Here is a 21,339-nt window from a genome sequence, read left to right as displayed (position 1 = left end):
AGTGAGCATAAAATGGCTTCAAAACTGAAGAAAGTGGTTGTTTCCATGTACAAAAAGTTAGAAGCATTAAAAAGGCTGGACAAAGGAGAACTTTTGAAAAATATTGCTGTAGACTATGGCGTAAGGACTTCAACTGTGTCTGATTGGAAGAAAAATGGAAAAGAAATTGAAGACTTTTGCTTTAAAACGATGATGAAAGATAGTTTAGAGAATCGTGACACAGTAAAGAAAGCTAGAAATAAATCTCTAGATTAATGCATTATTCATGTGATTTAGTGAAAAAAGAGAGCACGGTGTTCAGATTTCAAGGCAGATTTTACAAGAAAAGGCTCTTAGTTTAAACAGCAAGCTAGCGAATGGAGATCCTAACTTCACAGCTAGTCAGGATTGGTTCGAAAGGTGGAAAGCTCGTCATGGCATATGCCAGCTTTCAGCGACTGGTGAAAATTTTTCAGGGGATAAAGTCGCTGCTGACAGTTTCATAAAGGAATTTCAGGACATTATTTCCTCCGATAACTTAACACCAGATCAGACATACAACACCATTGAAACTGCGTCTAAATTAGATGAATCGGCAAGGGGTTATAAAAGAAGTAAAGATTGCATTACAATTATGGCATGCGCCAATGCATCTGGAGGACATACATTTCCTCTCCTGTTAAGGGGGAAATAAAAAAATCCATATGCTCTTAAAAATGTGAATTGATCTGTGTTGCCAGTTTCTTACACATACCAAATTAAAGCAAGGATGGACAGTGGAAATTTCAAAAACTGGTTACAAGAAGACTTCGTGCCGAAGGTAAAAAGGTTTGCCAGTGAAGGTCATTTTGTTCATTGACAATCCGCCACCAAATCCAGGAGTAGAAGAGTTGGTCAGTGGTGGTATCAGAGTGAAATTTCTGCCACCTAATGTAACAGCTCTGTTGCAACCAATGGACCAGGTTATACAGGAGGCAGCTGCTCAGCAACTGACTGAAGAGGGGGAATATGGTGAGGCCGGTCTTAGGTTGTTTAGGTGGGTTGTTAGTGAGTCATTAGTCGAGTTAAGTATGTGAACTCACGTGGTGGTTTTGCTTGTCAACAAAGAAAGGGGGTCACATGAGTCAAAAGCTTGCGAACCACTACCGTATCTCATTAACTTAAACAGTTCTAAATGCTCACAATGCTTAGCAAAGGAAAAAAAGAGAATTATGGTATTATGTAAGACACTGAGTTATTAACACCAGAAGAGAAAGGAACACCCAAAATACAACATAGTTTTGGACTTTACTGACAAACACAGATTATAAATTACCGTATTTACTCTTGTATTAGACCCCTTTTCTCCCACTTTTACATCAAAAAATAGTAAGGGTGGGGTGGTGTGGTGTCCAATATGCAATAACCTCAAGTTTTGTGCAGTGAACACATAATTTCCTGGGTTAAACAATCTACACTATTCTTTAACAACCTTATGAATGTATTCTGGGTTTCACCGGCTATTTTCATTGGAAGGCAGTAGTTCTAAATTTAAAAAGAGAATAAATGGTGAACACATGACTTTTACGCCTACATATACATTAAATATAGTCAGTTTTAGTTATTCTTATATCATATCATTCGTTTCATCATATGAACTCCTTTGATGAGAGTGACATCAGGAAGGGGACCTGGTCGTAAAACCTCGCTACAAAGATTCGTCTCACTTCATACTCGATCCCGTAGAGAAAAGGGATAAGGATATCGTATTATCATATTATTCAATTTTGATACAAAATAACTCGATGGCCAATCGTTTGTCTCTGTCAGTTGAACAGTAGGCCTACCACACAGTAAACCTGATCACTGATTTTACTTGAATTATCGTCGTCTAGTGCTGCCAACTTCCCTGCATGTTGTCATTCCAAACGTCATCATCTTCACTGCCATTCACTGCCACCGAGAGCAATCGAGATCATGTCTTTTTGAAACTTTTAAAAATAGTTTTGTTCCCGACTACAGAGTCCAAAGAGTGAGAATCTATTTGCAAATGGTTTCTGGAGATGGTCTCTGTTATTCCCAGTTGGAGTATGCGTAGAGAGGCTACCCCTTCTGAATAAAGCTGTGCTGTAGAAAGTGTGCCAATCCACCTACTGATAACCATTATAGATGTTTCGAATTGTACTTCCGAATGTAATACACAGTGGATGGAAGCTTCCTTTAGATATCTGCGGCTGTTGAAAGCCAGACCTTCATTTTTAAGTATACTTCATGCTTGTTCTCTATGTTTATCACATCAAGATTTACCTAAACAGCTGTAATTGAGATAAGATAGACCACATTGTTTAGGTTAGATATGCTATCAAGTGCCCGAATAGTGCCAGAAGTTTCACGACAGAAAGAATAAAAATAAATAACAGGAAACTTGCCCCATTTATGGATACCTCCGGCTGTGATGGTAATGCATTTTATTATCATAATGTTTAATTTCATACGTTCGTTGTCTCCATTTTTTTTTATTAACGCACAAAATGTTTGGTGTCTCTGAAAATTGTAAAAGTACAGTAGAAGTCCGTTATAGTGAGAATTTATAATGGCGAAAAATTTACTCGCTATAGCAGATTGACGTTATATCCGATTTTTTTGTAAAAGTTGGGAAAAACCCCCATACACATTAAATTCAGTATGAAATGGCAATCAGTTTGTTCAAAATTTGAGTTTTCGCAGAAAATATCCACACTGCAGCTTACTTGTTTGTTGTTTTTCGAAATCCGATACTATGTGAAAGTGTGTGTTTAATTTCATTCTGAAAAATATATATTACAGTATTTCTCCGAATCCAAGACGGCTCCCACTTTTTCCTTCAAAAAAAAATGTTATCAGGCTTAAAAAGTGCTTTGTAAAATCATATGAATGTCTTTTCTTATACAGTACGCATTTTCAGACTGTAGACGCCGAACATTGGCTTCAGTTATGCCGTATTTTTTGCGGCTGTACAATTAGGCTTTATTTCAGCGGGTTTAATACCCATTAACTTAAAATTGGCATCATAATATCGAAGGGAACTCATTGAAAATTTGCCGGCAATACACATTCCACGCGTCTCTAAAACACGACGATCCACCAGGAAAATATTCTTGCTTACTATAAAACAGTTACCGGTACTTTCACTCAGCATCAGACATAACTGACTGCTGCTACACGCACGTCTTGCTTGCCAGATTCGGCCAACTTCAGCGGCTAGCGATGTATAGGTTTTAATCGCGGACTTTGAAAGTCAACGAACGAGTTTATTGCGCCGGTATGGCAATTCCGCCCATGCATTTTTGTGCACATACCTCACAATTTCAATTTCTTTAAAGCGTCCTTGTGCAGTACGCATTTTTTAAGCTATCTTTGTATTCACGGTAATGCCGCATATGGGCTTCAATTAGGCCTATGCCGTATTTTCTTGCGGCTGCACAATTATTATACATTTCTGAGGGTTTAATAGCCATTAACTTAAAATTGGCATCAAAACATCGACGAGAACCCATTGAAAATTTTCCGGCAATACCTGTTCCACCTGTTCCATCACGAAAATATTCCTGCTGTCTATAAAACTTAATTTTACTAAGCATCAGGTAAAGCAGACGCGTTATAACTCTGCTACTGATAGCCGTGGCCTTTCTAAGAATTCGAAGGCTCGCATGTTTTGATGCCATACTGCAGATTTGAGAAACGTTTTTGTATAGGATAATAGAATGTCATTTTCTCTTCACTATTTTCCGAGATCCAGTGACGTTACACATAGGCACTGTACGACCTGTCGCCATGGCTAGTGAAAAGGCCTATGATAAAGAGGCTGTCGTTTATTGTCAACGCGCGGGGGTGAAAGGAAACAGCCTGGTTTGGTTGCTGCGATAGTTGCCAGTGGTGTTCATTACTATCAGGCGGCGAATGCAAAACGATCCTTGATGTTTCACACGAGATTCTGAGGAAAAAACGTTATCTTGGATTCGAAGAAATACGGTATCACTCCAGAGGCTTCTGTGGCAAACATTTCAGTTTTTTTTTTTCCAAACGGCATCACCTAACCGTACATGTATCATGGAAACCTATTTGAAACGCATGTAGAGAAATGATAACCTCCTCGCTAAAAATTGACATGGAAATAGCTTTCCGAAATTTAACTAGACGTGAGAAAATATAAACTATCCTCTGAAATCAGTGATAGATCATTTACTTCAGCCTTTATTTTTAACAACTGCTATCGGCCACGTTATTTACGCATTTATTACGAAAACGTCTTATCCTCTTTCGTTTCAAATTTCCTTTTGAGAACAGCAGTTGACGGGTATTACTAATCAACTCCAATATCGCCTTCGAATGTTGACGAGAGAGCTCGCAAATGCACATAGCGCAAAAACTATACTGTACCAAAGATGATCGATCGCATTTTGTGGCAAACATTTCAGTTTTGTTATTCAAATAGTGTCACATATCCTAACTTATCTGTACTATATGTATGAAAACACACTTCAAGCGGAAGTAGAGAAATTATAACCTTCTCGCTATAAATTTGCACGATAGCCTTTCCGTAATTTAACGGACGCGAGAAAATATAAACGAACCTCGTAATCAATGACACACTCTGCCATATCTTGAGGTGTAGGCCTATCTCATTCTTACTTAATTGCGGTATTTAGCATTAAAATTAACCAATCGTTTATTCAGCGTTTATCTTTAACGAGTTAAAAACGGCTATCGGACATGTTATTTACGCATTTATTACGAAAACATGTTCTCTCTTTCATTTTCCTCGCGGAAGAGGAGTCGACGGGTATTACTAATTGACTCCGACATTGCCTTCGAATGTCGACGAGAGCTCACTGGTGGGCATACCGAGATAACGATACGGTACCGAAGATGATCGATCGCATGCAGTATAATGACTGGGTGCATAAATATCGGCAACAGAAAAGATCGAGCGTGCATAATCGCTCGTAATAACGGATGCGTCAGTGATAGAGTTCTCGCTGTAACCGAAGGATAATATACAGTTTAATATAGGAATTTTGAAGGGACGGACAAAAGTTATTGTTAAAACGGGGTTCTCGTTATATGCCGTACTCGCCATAGCGGACTTCTATTGCAGTTAGTGGTGATGTAAAATGAATAAAATTATTATTATTATTATTATTATTATTATTTGTTAGGTACACTGGTGAGTAAACCAAGTTATGATTGAGATTTATTTTTTATTTACTTCTCTCCAGAAATTATCTTATTGGCCCGAGTTGCAAGATATTAAAGGATCACTTTGTTAATGATCTTGCCTGCTATATTTAAGCAACAACCACAAATATTTCTTAACTAAAGTAAACTTTTTCTCATCCCAAGGTAGTGCGGCTCGTTTTAGACACACCCCCAATGGAGGAGAGCTGTATGGACAATTTTTACGACACATCATCCTTCCTGCAATTCTTAAATTTCTGGCAGTACGCTACGGGGAATCAAACTCAGGCCCCCGAGAACGGCAGCTAATTGTGCTAACTATTTTTCTGGCAGACATTTAAAACTATAAAACACAGACATATAGCATGACTGATGCACGCTTGCAGTGTGCGGGTCGGACACAAAACTATTCACTTATTTGTGCATGTCATCAGAGCTGCAGCAGGCCTACGCTATGGAGGTGGACATTCTTAACTATGAAACACAGAGGTACCGCATGACTTTAACATGTGTATTCATTGTGCGGGTCGTATGCACAAAACTATTCACAAATTTGTGTGATGTCATCAGAGCTGCAATAAGGCTTGAACCCGCTTCGAAACAGAATCGTGGTTTCCGACAAATTACGTTTGGGGGGGGGGGGGGGGGGGGTGTGTGTCTCGCATGAGAGATTTATTTTTCATTTTCTTTGTCTCGAAAAGCCAGGGTGGTCTAATACACTAGTAAATATGGTATAAAAGCAGGTTCACAAAAATTAGATTAGGAAATCAAAACTACTTAAGTAGGAATTAAACACACCTTCAAAGCACCACAAAGTTCGACAGCATCTACATCGTCAATGATAGCAACTTTGAAGTTTATAGTTTCCATCACATCACGTAAAATAGAAGCCAAGCGCTTATCCTTGCATCCTGAACCAAAACACAAAGCATGCAACACTCAGTACAATAATGTTAAAACAAGTTCTACCTTATAAGTTAGCAGGGATATCCCTCTGTTTTGTAAAGCAATACCCAACATGCAACACTGAAAAATAAAACAATTGTGATGATACCTTGAGGGCACCGCAGACTTCAACAGTATCAACATCATCGACGACAACAACACGAAAGTTCTCTGTCTGAATTAAATCTCGCAATATTGGTGCCAATTCCTTGTCCTTGCATCCTGAACAAACACATATACAAATCTCTTTGAATGCTTTTTTTATTTACATGTGTATTCTCTCATTGTTCCACTTCATTGACTTAACAAGTACACACAATTTTGTCACGGATGAACAATATTTAAATGCAATTTGGGGTGAAGAAGTTGGAAAAGGATGCAAACAATGGTAAAAAGATATTATGTGGACTTGTAAGAAAGAATCTATATAAAGCTGGAAGGAGGGGAGATAAGGAAAAGACAGAAAGACTATTTTGATTAACTTATGAATGTGAGAAGAGGTTTAGACAAGATTAATATAGGAACAGAAGAAAGAAGCCAAGAATGATCTTGATTGAACAGGTGGAAACTCCAGTCAAACAAAGAAAAGTAGGAGAAGCAGATGGAATTAATGAATTATGGGTGGAAATGATAAAAGCTGGAGAAATGGTTGGTCTACACTGGCTGTATAGACTATTTAGATGCATCTGGAAAGAAAAATCTGTGCCAGGAGACTTAAATATCACAGTATTAACAGCAATATTTAAGAAGGGTACAAGAAGATAATTATCAAGGAAGTACGCTCAATCACAAGTAGAAAAAATATTTGAAAGGTCACAAGAAAGAAGAATGAGAAGAAGGGTTGAGGACAATTACTAGTAGAAGTAGTACAATACAGTATGACTTTAGAAAAGGAAGATCAACATTAGACTACATCTTCAGTATGAGAGAGGATGGAAAATCAGTGGCAAAGTGAAAGAGAAATGGTGATGGCCAGGGATTGGATCTTTCTGAACTGAAAACAATTAAAATATGCATGCAATTATGCACTAAAAGTACAAGAAAGGGATTTTCACAGAGAACTGGCTAGGGACAAAACAATTCAGGAACTGGAAATAAATCTTAGGGACAGTGATTCTGACTCCGACACGAGTGATGATGGAAGACGAAAGGAAGGATGAAGAAGGAAAGAATCCTAGCATAATGTAGGGGGGTTTCGACTTTTCAGTTGATAGGGTAATGTTTTTTGTATTTTTTTTAGAAAATACAGTGCAGTCCTATACCAATAGTGTTAATATGAGTTGACCTGATTAACAAGAACTGGCTCCAGTGAATTCATTTATGCATTTATTTTACGTTATAAAGATGCCACTGGAAATTTACTCAGAATAGCATGTGGCATAGATTGCATCTTATCAAATAATAACAGTCTCACATGGGTTCAGTATTGCATTCACAAATAGATTTTGTATGCCATCTTCCAGGAGACATTGCTTTATACCCGCCTCATATCGTAAATAATACCCATTTGTGAACTTTGCTGTAAGCATGGATAATTGTAGGATTAGGGCTTTATCACACTTGTGTTTCAATTTGGAGTGCACTGTATTCAAGGAGAACGTTGTGTGTACATTGCAAGCGTAGATCCGTGTCGAATTTCTCTTTCTGTCACCAGTTTGTTAAGGCAGCAACAGGACTCAGCAGGAAGCACGTTACTGGATGAGCCCATGTTTATAGTTGTTTTGTGTTTGGTATAGAGTTCTTTTTCAAAGATAAGGTGAAATGTATGGCAGAAGCAGTAGTTCCAACTGACCATGAGTGACTAAAGCCTATTTTTTTCTTATAAGAGTAACTGTACACATACCATGAAATAAAATACCTGATAGGTATCTGGTTGATCTGGAGAACCACAAAAAGAATTTTCGTAAAGTTTAGGTGTATGAAACCTACAACAAAGGAGAGCAGAGTAGTGGAGATTTTAGTTAAAGAAATCTAAGAGAAAAAGGCCATCCGAATATTTTCTTGGCGTATGCTACCTAAACTGTCCATGACAATCCCTACATTTCTTCTTATTCTTCTTCTGTAACTCCTATCCAGGAAGTTCTTGGGCCAGGCAGTGAATCATAGGCCTCCATACAATTCTCACACCTCATTGGAGACAAGAGATGCACATCGATTGTGGGATATTCCTTAGCTCATTCATGTTTCATATATGCTATTATTATGGTGGGATTGTCACATACAAAGGCATTTTATTCAAAGAAGCCACCCCAAATCAGGCAAGGGGCTCCTCTGCCCGGTGATGCAAGCCCTTTTAGAGAGTCCAGTTATTTACTGCTGCCAAACACAAAGGGTCGAATTGCTGCCTGTATGGTCTACTCCACTCCGTATCAGGTAACCCTGCCAAGACAATAAGACCCCAAGTATCTGTGGAAGAATTTGTTCTACAAAAAAGTCCTGATAGTATATACCTACATGTAAAAGGCAGCTCTCAATAAGCATTTCTATATTATACCATATATACGCGAATACTCAGTCTAGAATTTTTTTGGACTTTATTGAATTTGGGTGCGAGCATTAATTGAAATAAGTTCATCTAAAGTCTGAACTGACAATTTGCAATGGTATAGAAAATACAAATATAGTTGTCCACCTAGTAAACTACAATTTATTTAAATTGAAAAATTTGTTAGATAGTTAGTAGGACATTGGGCACATTCTTATGTGATAAAAAGTTCAAAAACAGAAAACGCTGAAATTTGAAATGATCAGTGACAGAAGCATGACTTACAAAGGTGTAAAAATATTCTCCATCAGCTATGTTTAACTGCCAGCTGAGCTCACAAGCTTCTATCCACAATACAGAACTTCACAAGCTGGTTTTAATTCTAGATGTTTGACAATATTTATTATGTAAAGGATATACAATTTCCTATGTTTATACAATACATTATGAATTTTTCACTTTAAAAAAAAAATGCTGTGTTTGGGGCGTTGACCCATGTGGATCTTTTGCTCCTACTGGCACCTTACTGTATGAACGTACGTGTAATTGGAATGGTGGTAGTGTGGAATGTTGTGTATGAGGAAAGGAAGATTAAGGATGTCACAAACACCCAGTCCGCAGATATTAATCATTACAATTAAAAAACCCTGACCCGGCCGGGAATCAAACCCGGGGCCGCCAGGTGACAGGTGGACGGGTTGTCCCCTACACCGCGGGGCTGGACGTTTATTAACATTAAAAAACCCAACAAATCCAGTTTAAATATTCTGCTGTTTTAAGTTTATGACATTATGACTCAATTCTCAAGATGCTTTAAAAAGAAATATTTTAACACATGAAAATGAAATGGTGGATGGCTTTTAGTGCCGGGAGTGTCCGAGGACAAGTTCGGCTTGCCAGATGCAGGTCTTTCGATTTGACTCCCGTAGGTGACCTGCGCGTCGTGATGAGGATGAAATGATGAAGAAGACGACACATACACCCAGTCCCCGTGTCAGCGAAATTAATCAATTATGGTTAAAATTCCCGACCCTGCCGGGACCCCTGTGACCAAAGGCCAGCACGCTAACCATTTAGCCATGGAGCCGGACATTTAAATACATTGTACTATATATGAACATTTTATCACGCAAGAATCTGATACACGAGGCCCGTAAATAAAGTAGTGGCAATATTGACTGAACGCAATACTTAATGAACTAACAAGTACAACTGCATTGCATCCCTTCAATGTAGCCACCTGCAAAGTCTATTACCTCTTGCCAAATATAGGGGACCGTTGGCAAGGCATTTTCTGTTGATGACAGCGACGGAGTGCCCTACTGCACAGAGTACAGAGGCCACCTTGGAAAATCGGTAGCCCCAGAGGGTTTCCTTCAACTCTGGAAACAGGTCAAAGTCACAAGGACTCATGTCTGGTGTTCTAAGACCTCCCAATCCCACGGTTGCATTTGATGGCCAGGCAGGCATCAATTTTTGGTTATGAGACAAAGTCTCTCATAGTGCATTGGCACTGCCGGTGGCTCCAAGTAGCCTATGCAATGGCCTCCATGGTATGCTCTAGCCATGCATCTTGGTGGGTGCGCTATTTACCAACTGATGAGCCCAACTTAGCACACTGGGGCAAAATACTGGCAACCAGGAATGAGTTAGCTGGAAAATTTATAATGTCCAATAATGGACCATTTATATTGGTATTATAAATTTATTCATTCGGGACAAATATTGCAGGTTCCCTATGGGAATCAACATCTACATCAGCCTGATCTCCTGCAAGTGTCTGGACTTCATTGCCACGACTATATTTACAGCCCTCAAAACATTTTAGAAAAATGTACATTTAATCTCATTGTAACCATTTAATGTAACTCAAGATGGATCAAGGAGGTTGAAACTTGCCCTACTATCTTTTTTTTTGCTATTTGCTTTACGTCGCACTGACACAGATAGGTCATATGGAGCCAATGGGACAGGAAAGGCCTAGTAACGGGAAGGAAGCGGCCATGGCCTTAATTAAGGTACAGCCCCAGCATTTGTCTGGTGTGAAAATGGGAAACCACGGAAAACCATTTTCAGGGCTGCCGACAGTGGGGTTCGAACCTACTATCTTCCGGATGCAAGCTCACAACTGCACGCCCCTAACTGCATGGCCAACTCTCCTCGTGCCCTACTAACTAGTAACGATTTTTGCATTTTTAAAAACTGCACGTAAATTGTAGTTGTATTGAGTAGGTGAATAATTGTACAACCATTTCCTATACCATCAATTGAAATAAGGTTGGTACCGATTCACCTCAAACAATGCATCCTGTTATACTATTGTACTGTCCGGCCTTGGTCTGTGTGGCATCGGCATTGCGTTAGAAGTGAAGTGTGAACCACGCATTAAGTATGGCTGCAAGTTTTGTAATCACTTGTTCATGGCTAAAGAACAGCTTAGGGCTTCTGAGATGCAGCGGACATTGGAAACTGCACAGCAAGAAGAAAGTAATGTCAGAGAAAGTTGTATTAGCAACTGGTGAAAAACCAAAATGTGACTTCACGAAACAAATAGTAATCACAGGATATTTTACACAACACATTTCTATACAGCTAATACCATAAACATATTCATTACAGCACATAGGCGAAACTAGCCGATTACAAAGTTAAGAGAAGGGAAGCAAACCGCATGACAATTGTGATATAGCGGGTTGCCAACACCATGAGAAAATTATGATGCGTTTTTTAACAGACGAATATATTTTATTGAGCTTTGGAGTATATAGAATTCATTTCTTGTAAATTAAACACTAATTTAGCCCATTTTATTAAAAGCATATCTCCTCAAATCAGAGTGCATGATTATTCGCGTACATATGGTAGTTTGCAACAAAAGCTCAACCTTAAAACTAGGTTTTGAAATTAATCATTTAATCCTAATCAAAATGAGTTGTTTATTCACTTCAAACTTTTAAAGATAAAAATACCTTTTAGAGTATATAGTTTGCATGAACGGTCTAGGAGTTACCATCTTCTTAGTAAGAGCGCAGGAATGGTTTAAATATTGCATGGGGAGAAAGGAGTGAGTTAAGAGGCAGCCCAAAGGGCCTTGGAAAAACATTACGCTGAGCTATGTACAGTACATACATCAGGAGGAAAATAACACTGTCTACATTAAAATCTTACCAGGGCTATCATTATAAATTCAAAATTGCTCCCATGTGAATATGGGGTGGGTTGCTAGGTCCAAATAAAAGGGAACTGCAGGATTAGGGCAACAGGCAAAGATCTAATGCTGTATGAAAATTGGAATAAGTGCGATGTCTATATTGTGAAGATTTTGAGCAAAGGTAGATTATTTAAAAAGTGTATAACAAGATGTGCTATCACAAAGAATGTATGACTTAATACATTAACGTTCATTAAGTATTAATGACCCCAACGAATGGTTTGTGGAAGAAGAAGGAATTGGTGTTAAAGAATGCCAAGGCAGGTTACAAGGGCCAAGAAACAACAAACTACGAAGGTCGATCAAATATAAACGGGAATTTTGTTTCTGAACATCAAAAGTTGGTAGGACTGGCCCTGTGCTTCTGCTATTCTTAGGCGGGACTGTTAGCAGTGGGGAGAGCGTGCTGTTAGATATTTACCCCCGTTTCGTCATTAACGCTCACGATGTCGGAGCAACAGGTGCACCTCTCCACTGCACAACGCATAATTATAAAATTCCTTGCTCGTGAAGGAGTTACGGCAGTGAAAATTTGCAAGGAGTGGCGGAGGAAAGGGGAGGCAGCACCAGTGAAAGCCATGACTACTGTCAGCTGGCAGGTTCCTTGCAACAGTTTTTTTTTTGATCGGCGAAGCATTTTGCCGATTGATTTTTTTACATGAGCAACGCACAATCATGCTGCTTACTACTGCAAACTGTTGAACAAGGCGAGGGTTGTATATCACCACAAAAGAAGAGACCAACCGATTCGACAATGCATGGCCCCATACTGTAGCTCTGTCTCCCAGCTGCAGGAGACGCACTGGACTACACTTGATCATCCTCCTTACAGCCCAGACTTATCGTCCTGCGATTTTCATTTGTTCGGACTGCTTAAAGAAGCTCTAGGAGGGCAACGATTTGAAGATGAGAGTGTGGAAGACTTTGTACGCAGTTGGCTGGTGACACGACCCTGTTCTTTTTATGATGAGGGCATCTCAAAAAGCTGCCCATACACTGGGAAAAATGCATTTCAAAAGCAGGAAACTATGTGGAAAAATAAATTGTAATTGCCTCGTGTTTTTCAATAAATGATTTTAAATAAAAAATAAAATCCCGTTTATATTTGACCCCCCCCCCCTCGTATGTGAAAGATGCAATAAATAATAAAAAAGGCAACAGAAATACTAGCATTATTAGCAAAATTACCAATCGTGGTCTCGCAAAATTTTCCTTCTGCAACCTCGCCGGCAAGGTTAGCACCCATCAGCACACTAACTTGGATTTTCAGGTGCTTATGGATGACATGAGAGATGAGATCAATACCCCCGTCTTCTTGATGTTCGAAACCCTGTCGTAAACAATGAAATATATAAGCCATCATTTCCAGTATTGAATGCAACAGAATAGAAGAGCCTGCTAAGAAGTAAACACTTACCTTAATGAGGGAAAGCCCGACTGCTGTGGGCTTGATTTTGCCAAGTAACGTTGCACAGATTTTACGTATAAACTGATGGGGAACAACAAAGATGAGAATGTCAGCATCCTTTGCAGCATCGACCAAATCTGGTACAGCAATCTGGGACACAACATAATTATGATAAACCAGAAACACAAGCATAAAACCAGAGTTCATTTTAAAGTACCCTACGGTACTTTATTAAACGAATCAGTAGTTCAAATGAAAGGAATCACAGTTGCACACTACAGTCTAAGTACACATTCCTCCTCATTAATGTATCATTGAATACTACTCTACTATCCTTCACAGAAAAACATAAATGTCATATAACTTGATACAGTTAGAATCCATTGCATTAAAGTCAGAGTTCAAGCAATGATATTAAACTTCAGTCAAGCCAAAGTTAGAATTTTGGTTTATAAAAATTAATCCAATATCTTCACAACACCTTGATCTAAGGTCAAATATGACAGGCAAATTCTCTCAGATTAACACATATGAGCTTAGGTAAGTAGGTAGTATACTAGTATTTACCTTTAAAATAAGGAAGAGTAAAATAGTGAGTGATTATATTTGTAACTATATATGAAGAGGCAAGTGCACAAATATTTTACATTTTAATTACTGGCTTATAATATTTTTTTATCAGGTAATAATCATCCTGCTACAGTCTGTGACAGTAGATTGCACTACTTGTGACAGTTTGGCTGAGGGGCGCGCGGCTGTGAGCTTGCATCTGGGAGATAGTAGGCTCGAATCCCACTGTCGGCAGCCCTGAAGATGGTTTTCCGTGGTTTCCCATTTTCACACTAGGCAAATGCTGGGGCTGTACCTTAATTAAGGCTATGGCCGCTACCTCCCAACTCCTAGGCCTTTCCTATCCCATCGTCATCATAAGATCTATCTGTGTCGGTGCGACATAAAACCACTAGCAAAAAAATATATAATCTCACTGGCCTGGAATTTACTGTCTTATCGTCAGTGTTCAGGTCTCTGTAGCATGTCAGAATGTAGTAATACATCCTATATACCACCTCTTTACTCTTTTTACTATTTCCTTCTTCCAGATCACAGGTATTGAGAACAATAACATTTTTAAAACAAGGGCAAATCGAAGAGTAATGCACATCTTTAACAAAATATTTAATGAGAAGGAAAAATAAAGAGAGTTGTCAGTGGTCCAAAGAGATGAAAGTTAGATAGTGCAAGGTCTGGACTCTTTGTGCAAAACCTGAGCAGTACAGCATGGATATACTCGATCACCATCTTAAAAAATAGGTAAAACCTATAGTTTTTTGTGCACATCCTTTTGTATTTCCAACTCATTAAATATTTTGCAAAGAAAATGTGCACAATTTTTTAATCTAGCCTCAGAAGTTCTGAAAAGTAGGTCAAAAACAGGTAGCCCTCTTCTTCCCTAGTAAGCCTCATCTTGATGTAACTTTTTTTTTTTTTGGTTTCCCATGACCATATTATAACCTCTGGTGGTACTATTGAGAATCCAACACCAGCCTCTGGGCTGATGACCTAACACTCAGATGACCCTGTATAAATGGCTGGTAAAAGAGCTGAAGAAATTAGCCACCACAAAGCAAGTAAACTCTGGTGCAGTTTGACCTAAGTATGAGAAATGATCAGGTCACCAGTGGAAAAGGCATCAGTGGTAGTGGTGGTGATTATTGTTTTCAGAGGAAGTACAACTGGGCAAACATCCTCCAGGAAAGGGCATCAAGAGAGAGAATTGTAGTAGTGAAGTACTTATCAGCACAACAAGAACAAAGTGGCCATTAAATCTGAATTGCAGATTATTTCAGAGCTAATTTAATGAAACAACAGCCAAGTTATGTAACAGCTGTGAATGTTGACCTTCAGTATGTGAGCCAGCAAGCAGAGAAGAGTCTGAAACCTTTTACAGACTAGCAACTAAATGGTCTACAATTAGAAGACTAATTCTAAGAAAAAATTCCAAATATGCATGATCATTCAGCATTAAATCTAAATCCCTCACCCTTTTGGCACTCAGATTATTTTCATCTTTCAGTCTTAGGAACAAAACAATTTATCATCATAATCATCATCAATTTTATTATTAAATACAATGTAAAGCTTACTACTTGTAGGCATTTAACACTCAATGAATACAGTACAACTAGTTGGATGAAGGACAAAGAGTATTCTTGGAACAACACTTATAAAGGTAACTATTTTTAAACACATTAAGAAAGTCACATGACCTAGTGTCTAGAATATAGCTAGATCACAGGGACTGAGTATAACATTTCCAATAACTTCTACAAGAGTAAAGTAGATCAAAATTCCTACCTGAAAGAGTGTCCATGCTGCAACGGAGAGCTCTTTTTTTGGTGACGTTTCCAATGACACATTTGAGAATGGCACAAGAAGCATTCTGCAGTTCTTGTAGCAAAGATGAAATGATGGTGGTTTGTTTGAACCCTGCTTTTGGCAGCTCTGAAGATGATCTTTCTTTATTTTTCATTTCCATACCAGGCAAATGTCAGAGTTGAAATTCATTTAAGGCAATGACCACTATCCTCCTAGTTCCAGCACTCTCCCATCCCAATCACCCTGATAGTATTAAGTCTGCGAGATGTAGGATATCTTCAAATTTCATGCCCTTCCCTTTCTCTTGCCTATACCCTCATTCACTGAAGGGTCAGAGTTTTTCCACATTCCCCCCCTGATTAGTTGTTAAGTTGCCCAGTTGTACTTCCTCTTTAAAAAAAATGAATGCCACCAGCACTCTCCCAGTGTCGCCAACGTCTATCAGTGTTGGTGTAACAATAATAATGTTATGGGCTTTACGTCCCACTAACTACATTTTTATGGTTTTCAGAGATGCAGAGGTCAGAATTTCTTATACGTGCCAGTAAACCTACCAACAGGAGGCTAATGTATTTGAGCCCCTTCAAATACCACCAGGCTGAGCCAGGATCAAATCTGACAAGTTGGGCTCAGAAGGCCACTGCTCTACCGCCTGAGATACTCAACCCGGCAGGTGCGACATTTAACCTCTTAACCGTTTTCTATATCTGTCATTCTTCTAATCACTTTCTTATCAATTTTTCTTTACATTCAAATGAGTGTTTTACCCACAATCTACTCAAATATTATGTGTAGATTATTATAATAAATGTTTTACTGAATAAATCATCATATAATAAATCAACTCGAGAAATTTCACCTCTTCTTTTCAAACTTAACCAATAACTAATATTAAACATGCAGTCAAGGTGACATCATAGAATACTCTAAATAAAAGACTTGAAAAGCTTTATACAAGTTTCACTGAACCAGAATAACTTTTTTTCATACCACTAGTCTTTATTCCATGGTCATCAAACAGAAGAGAAAGAGGAGGTGAGATGTTCAACTTAAAGGTTACAAATTTATAAGTACCGTTTGGAGAAAAGAACACCTTGTGAAACAATTACATATAGTGCAACTATTGTTATCTAAGCTTACCACATTGGGTGGCAACTTGTGGCCAGGGAGATATTTCACATTTTCATGAGTTTCATTGATGATTTCAGTCAACTTCTTTCCATCAATCATTTCTTCATACACGTACATTGTAACAGTTTCGTGGAGGGTGTCATGTCTCTTAGCATTGTAGCCAACAATTTTTGCAATAGCGGATCCCCTGTTGAGATAAAAAACATTAGAATCAAAAAAACACTTTACATCAATTTCAATATAACTGGCAGTTTTGACATCAAACTGTATGCACACCATTTACATGAGCCCCATAGTTTAGGTACAAGTAACAAATTTGAATATACTGGTACTAAACAAGTTTTTAAAAGTGCACAGAGTTTTGTTTATTACTCCAACTACTACATTACAATGTAGTTTAATTCAATTAATGCCTTCACATTCTACACAATAACAAAACAATGTCTCTACCATTGTTTCTCTGACTTTGAAGTACTTGCTTAGGCAATTTTAATATCAAAATTAATTTGCTTGAAGAGGATATACCTACAACTATTCCTTTTTGCATCACATCTGAGGGAAAGCAAAGCTGGTTTGTCATCCAGCCAGCATGTGCTGGCTTTCATTTTCTTTTTAATTGCTCAGTAGTAAATAGCAATACCGTATCATAAGCTGTACTACAAATACATCATCATCATCATAGGTTGTTCTTCCATCCGGCAGGTCCTGTCATGGCTGTGACCTCCATATCTCTCGATCTTGTGCCCTTTTCTTCACTTCTGCATAATCTTCCTTTCTTTTTCTAATGCTGTCTAATAACTGGTATCGTCTCCTTCCCCTTCCTCGTTTTCCTTTTATCATCCCTTCAATTGCTATTTGTAGTAAAGTGTTGTGTCTTAGATTATGCCCTATCCAATTTTTCTTCCTATTTTGGATTACGGATATCATGCGCTTCACTTCTCCCACTCTTTTCAGTCTCTCCTGAAACAGTGATGTGAAATGAACATACATGCAGTATAAGCTAACAGTAGCAGCCGAGTGTAAAATGCATGTACATCCCAACGCGTAGCCCTATTTTTCTACGGGGTCGGGTATGAAGTGAAATTAATCTACGTAGCAAGTTTTTAGACTGGATGCCGAGCATAAAATATATAACTGTATTTAGTATTATTTCCTATTTTCTATTATTGTCTATACATTTTATTTCCTATTATAATTATATTTATAAACATTTAAGTTTTTTTCACTCTTCAAGTACCGATTTGATCTCTGGTATGTTCTGCCATCTGTTGGGCATGGTGTAGAACTAATTGATCACGGCTTATAGTTTCGGGAAGTAACTGAAAGAGCTTTTTGTAGACATCTGTGGAGTCCATCTGTGATGTAAACATGCATGGCGAACAACAAGCTAGTTTCTCTCACAGCAATATTATTTCAGATCAAAGAATCTTTCAGTTATTAACCACGGTGGAAAGTGATGAAGATGATTTTAATGAATTGTTGAGCGATTTTGAAAGTGAGAGCGATACAGAGTGATGAAAATATTGTAAGTGAGAAAGAAACAGAACCACCTCCTAAACGAAAGAAGAAAAACACAGCGAGTTCAAAAGCTATTTCATCACTATGATATAGATGTTGATTCCCATACGGAACCTAAAATATTTGTCCCAAATGAGTAACTTAGCACACGAGGGCGAAACGCAGGCAACCAAGAATGAGTTGGCTGGAAAATTTATAATGTCCAATAACGGACCATCATATTGGTATTTCATCACTATTTTCTTGGTGGATGGATGACTTTCCTCCACCAGACTTTCAAGTAACTGTGACAGACTCTGGGAGCCAAGTAGTGTTTGATGACAGCCTCAAAATCATTGACTTTTTAAAAACGTTTTTGCCAGTGGAGTTGGTGCAGCTGGTTGTTGATGAAACAAATCGGTATCACAAACAACTGGTGGAAAACATCGAGTTCTCACCACAATCCAGGTTCAGAAAGCATTTTAAAATATAACCTTATGTACTTGTAAGGAGTTACATGTAGTAGTTGCCTACAGATTTTAGGAAATAATTTTATTTTGGGCTATTTACTTTGTAAAAGAATGATGTACATGTGGGAACAAAATGTGTAAGTTGGTTTTCTTTCTTTCAAAATAACACTGAACATAAGGGTAGAATTTTCCATTTGCATTTAGATTTATAAAAACCAACAGTTATAAACATTTTAAGCTAATCACCCCACTGATAAGTTAAAAATTGAGGCTTCTACAAGAAATTTTAACATATGAATGGAAAAAGTCAGCACTGAGGTACCAAACAATCAACTGGTAACTCAGCACTTAAAAGGTTAAAAATTATTTAACATGAGATGCTTTGCCCAACCAGAAACTTTTCAGCATGAAGGAGTTCAGAGAGCTTTCAAGACAACGATGTATAAATAAAGATATCGGAGATCGTTTTTTTTTAAAAACTCTCTTCACGTGTAGTTGCTCACGTTCGGATGTGACCTTCATTCACTCATCACCTGGCCGATTGCTGCCCGTGTAAGGGAGTGCTCGCTTTTAAACTCTAGATATGCCTAAGCTGTACTACAAATACAGTCTCTCCTGAAACAGTGGTGTGAAATGAATGTACATGCAGTACAAGCTAACAGTAGCAGCCGAGTGTAAAATGTATGTATGTCCCAACTCTTAGCCTATTTTTCTACGGGGTCGGGTATGAGGTGAAATTAATCTTTGTAGCAAATTTTTAGACTGGATGCCCAGCATAAAATATATAACTGTATTTATTTATTTATTCAATTATTGTGGATAGTGACGTCTAAGTACCGTTTGTGCTGTGTGTGTGAACTGGCAGCAAGTGCAGGACAGTACAGCTGAGCAACGAGGAACAGTGAACAAAGACCACTGTGAGTGTACAGACTGTGTTGTGCACGCACAACCTGTGAAATGTTTGATCAAGATAGTGTACAGCGAGCATACCGTAACTGTGAACTGCCCTCTGGTCTAAGTGACAGCTGTTAAGAGTGCGTAGTGAGATTGTTCTAGTTTGTAAGTCTGAGTGAATAACTAGCCTTAGTGTACTGAGCAGTGAAATCAAAGAGAGCGCAAACTGGTGTAATTTTGTGCCTGTAGTTGTGTGAGCAATTATTACTTATGTCAATAAACCCCAGAGTACCGTAAATGCTACCAGTTGGATGTTTATTTTTCCCGCATAATGTTACAATATTGTATAATTATCTATTATTTGTTTATAATTACTATTACTACTACTATTATTATTATTTTATTCTAATAAACCATTACTATGTGCCCTACCAGTGTTTAAAACACAGAAATAGATTAAAAAAACATGTAAGAAGATTATTTAATATTTTAACATTCCCATACAGTAATAGCATAATTTCTTCAAAGTAAAACTAAATCTTTTCTTCTTTTACCTTCTAGACTCCTAAATACAAAATTAACATCTCATTGGCCAACAGACAATACATCCGTTCCATACCTCAGCTGCGGGTGAGAGGAGTTTCCCCAGCCAAGAGTTCCTTTTACTATTAACATCAAACACCAGTAAACAAATCAAAGAAGATTTTAACTAAATTAAGATGAAAATTCCATCAAAATATAACAACAGTAAGATAGCATCTAATTTTAAGGAGACAAAGACCCTAATATCAGATAAACATAGTGACATATTTTTAATTTTTTTTTTTTTTTTTACACAAGTTACTTTACATTGCACCGGCAAAGATAGATCTTACGGCAACAATGGGATAAGAAAGAGCCGGGAGTAGGAAGGAAGCAGCCATGGCCTTAATTAGTTTTGCATGGTGTGAAAATGGGAAACTATGAAAAACCATCTTCGGGGCTGCTGACAGTGGGGTTCAAACCAACTATCTCCTGAATGCAAACTTACAATTGTGCACCCATAACCGCACGGCCAACTAGCTCGTTCGTTTTTAAAAATCTTTTAAAGTAGTTCTAGATTTATTTTAAACTAGTCCATTGTCCTTTTCTTTTTTAGAGATACACCGTTATTATACTCGAAGATGTCTCAAACAAGAGATAAAACATGCCCTAAGTGTAATCATATTGTGTATTTGTCCTAGATATAGAAAAACAATAATAAAATATTTTAAAATGGGATAAAAGGTGGAAAATTTTCTCAATTACAATTGAACTAATTTAATGCAGATGACTCAATTAGTACACACAAAATTGTACTTAAGAATGAACAACAACAGTTCGTTAGCTGCTGACAATTTACAACAGCAAGTAGTCCAGCTCGCCGGTATTATCTAAGACAGTGATAATTCTGAGTGACAGCTCACCAGTCACATGGCTCAACCCCAGGGAAAATCCAATGACTTGGAAAGTTAACTCAGTCAATTCAATTAACTCTCACTCAATGTGGCTGCTCCACATACTGAACTACTCCTAATGCATCTCTAAACAAAGACTACATTACTAACCAGCACTTCTCTCCAATACTTCTCCAACATTATAACGCCACTCACTACTACACCAGTACACGCTGACCACTCAACAGTAATCACACCCAATAACCCCAATGACAGCCAGCGCTAATGCTCTCCAACTCCACAACCGACACTGACGGAACACTCACCACACA

At 38.1% G+C, this 21,339-nt stretch overlaps 1 protein-coding gene across 2 annotated transcripts in view; it reads right to left on the bottom strand.

Annotated features, from left to right (window-relative positions):
• Positions 1–21,339, bottom strand: part of Gpdh1 (Glycerol-3-phosphate dehydrogenase 1) — a 152,282-nt gene that overhangs the window by 117,937 nt on the left and 13,006 nt on the right. For both annotated transcript variants that reach the window (XM_067156010.2, XM_067156009.2), the window contains exons 2-5: positions 16,741–16,918; positions 13,234–13,374; positions 13,005–13,146; positions 6,230–6,342 (exon numbers count right to left, since the gene is read on the bottom strand). In XM_067156010.2, the coding sequence (XP_067012111.2) occupies positions 6,230–6,342; positions 13,005–13,146; positions 13,234–13,374; positions 16,741–16,918 (574 nt within the window). The remainder of the gene's footprint in view (positions 1–6,229; positions 6,343–13,004; positions 13,147–13,233; positions 13,375–16,740; positions 16,919–21,339) is intronic.

Source organism: Anabrus simplex, chromosome 1 (assembly GCF_040414725.1).
Source record: "Anabrus simplex isolate iqAnaSimp1 chromosome 1, ASM4041472v1, whole genome shotgun sequence".
Classification (NCBI taxonomy): Eukaryota; Metazoa; Arthropoda; class Insecta; order Orthoptera; family Tettigoniidae; genus Anabrus; species Anabrus simplex.
This window is presented reverse-complemented; position numbering and strand designations above follow the sequence as displayed.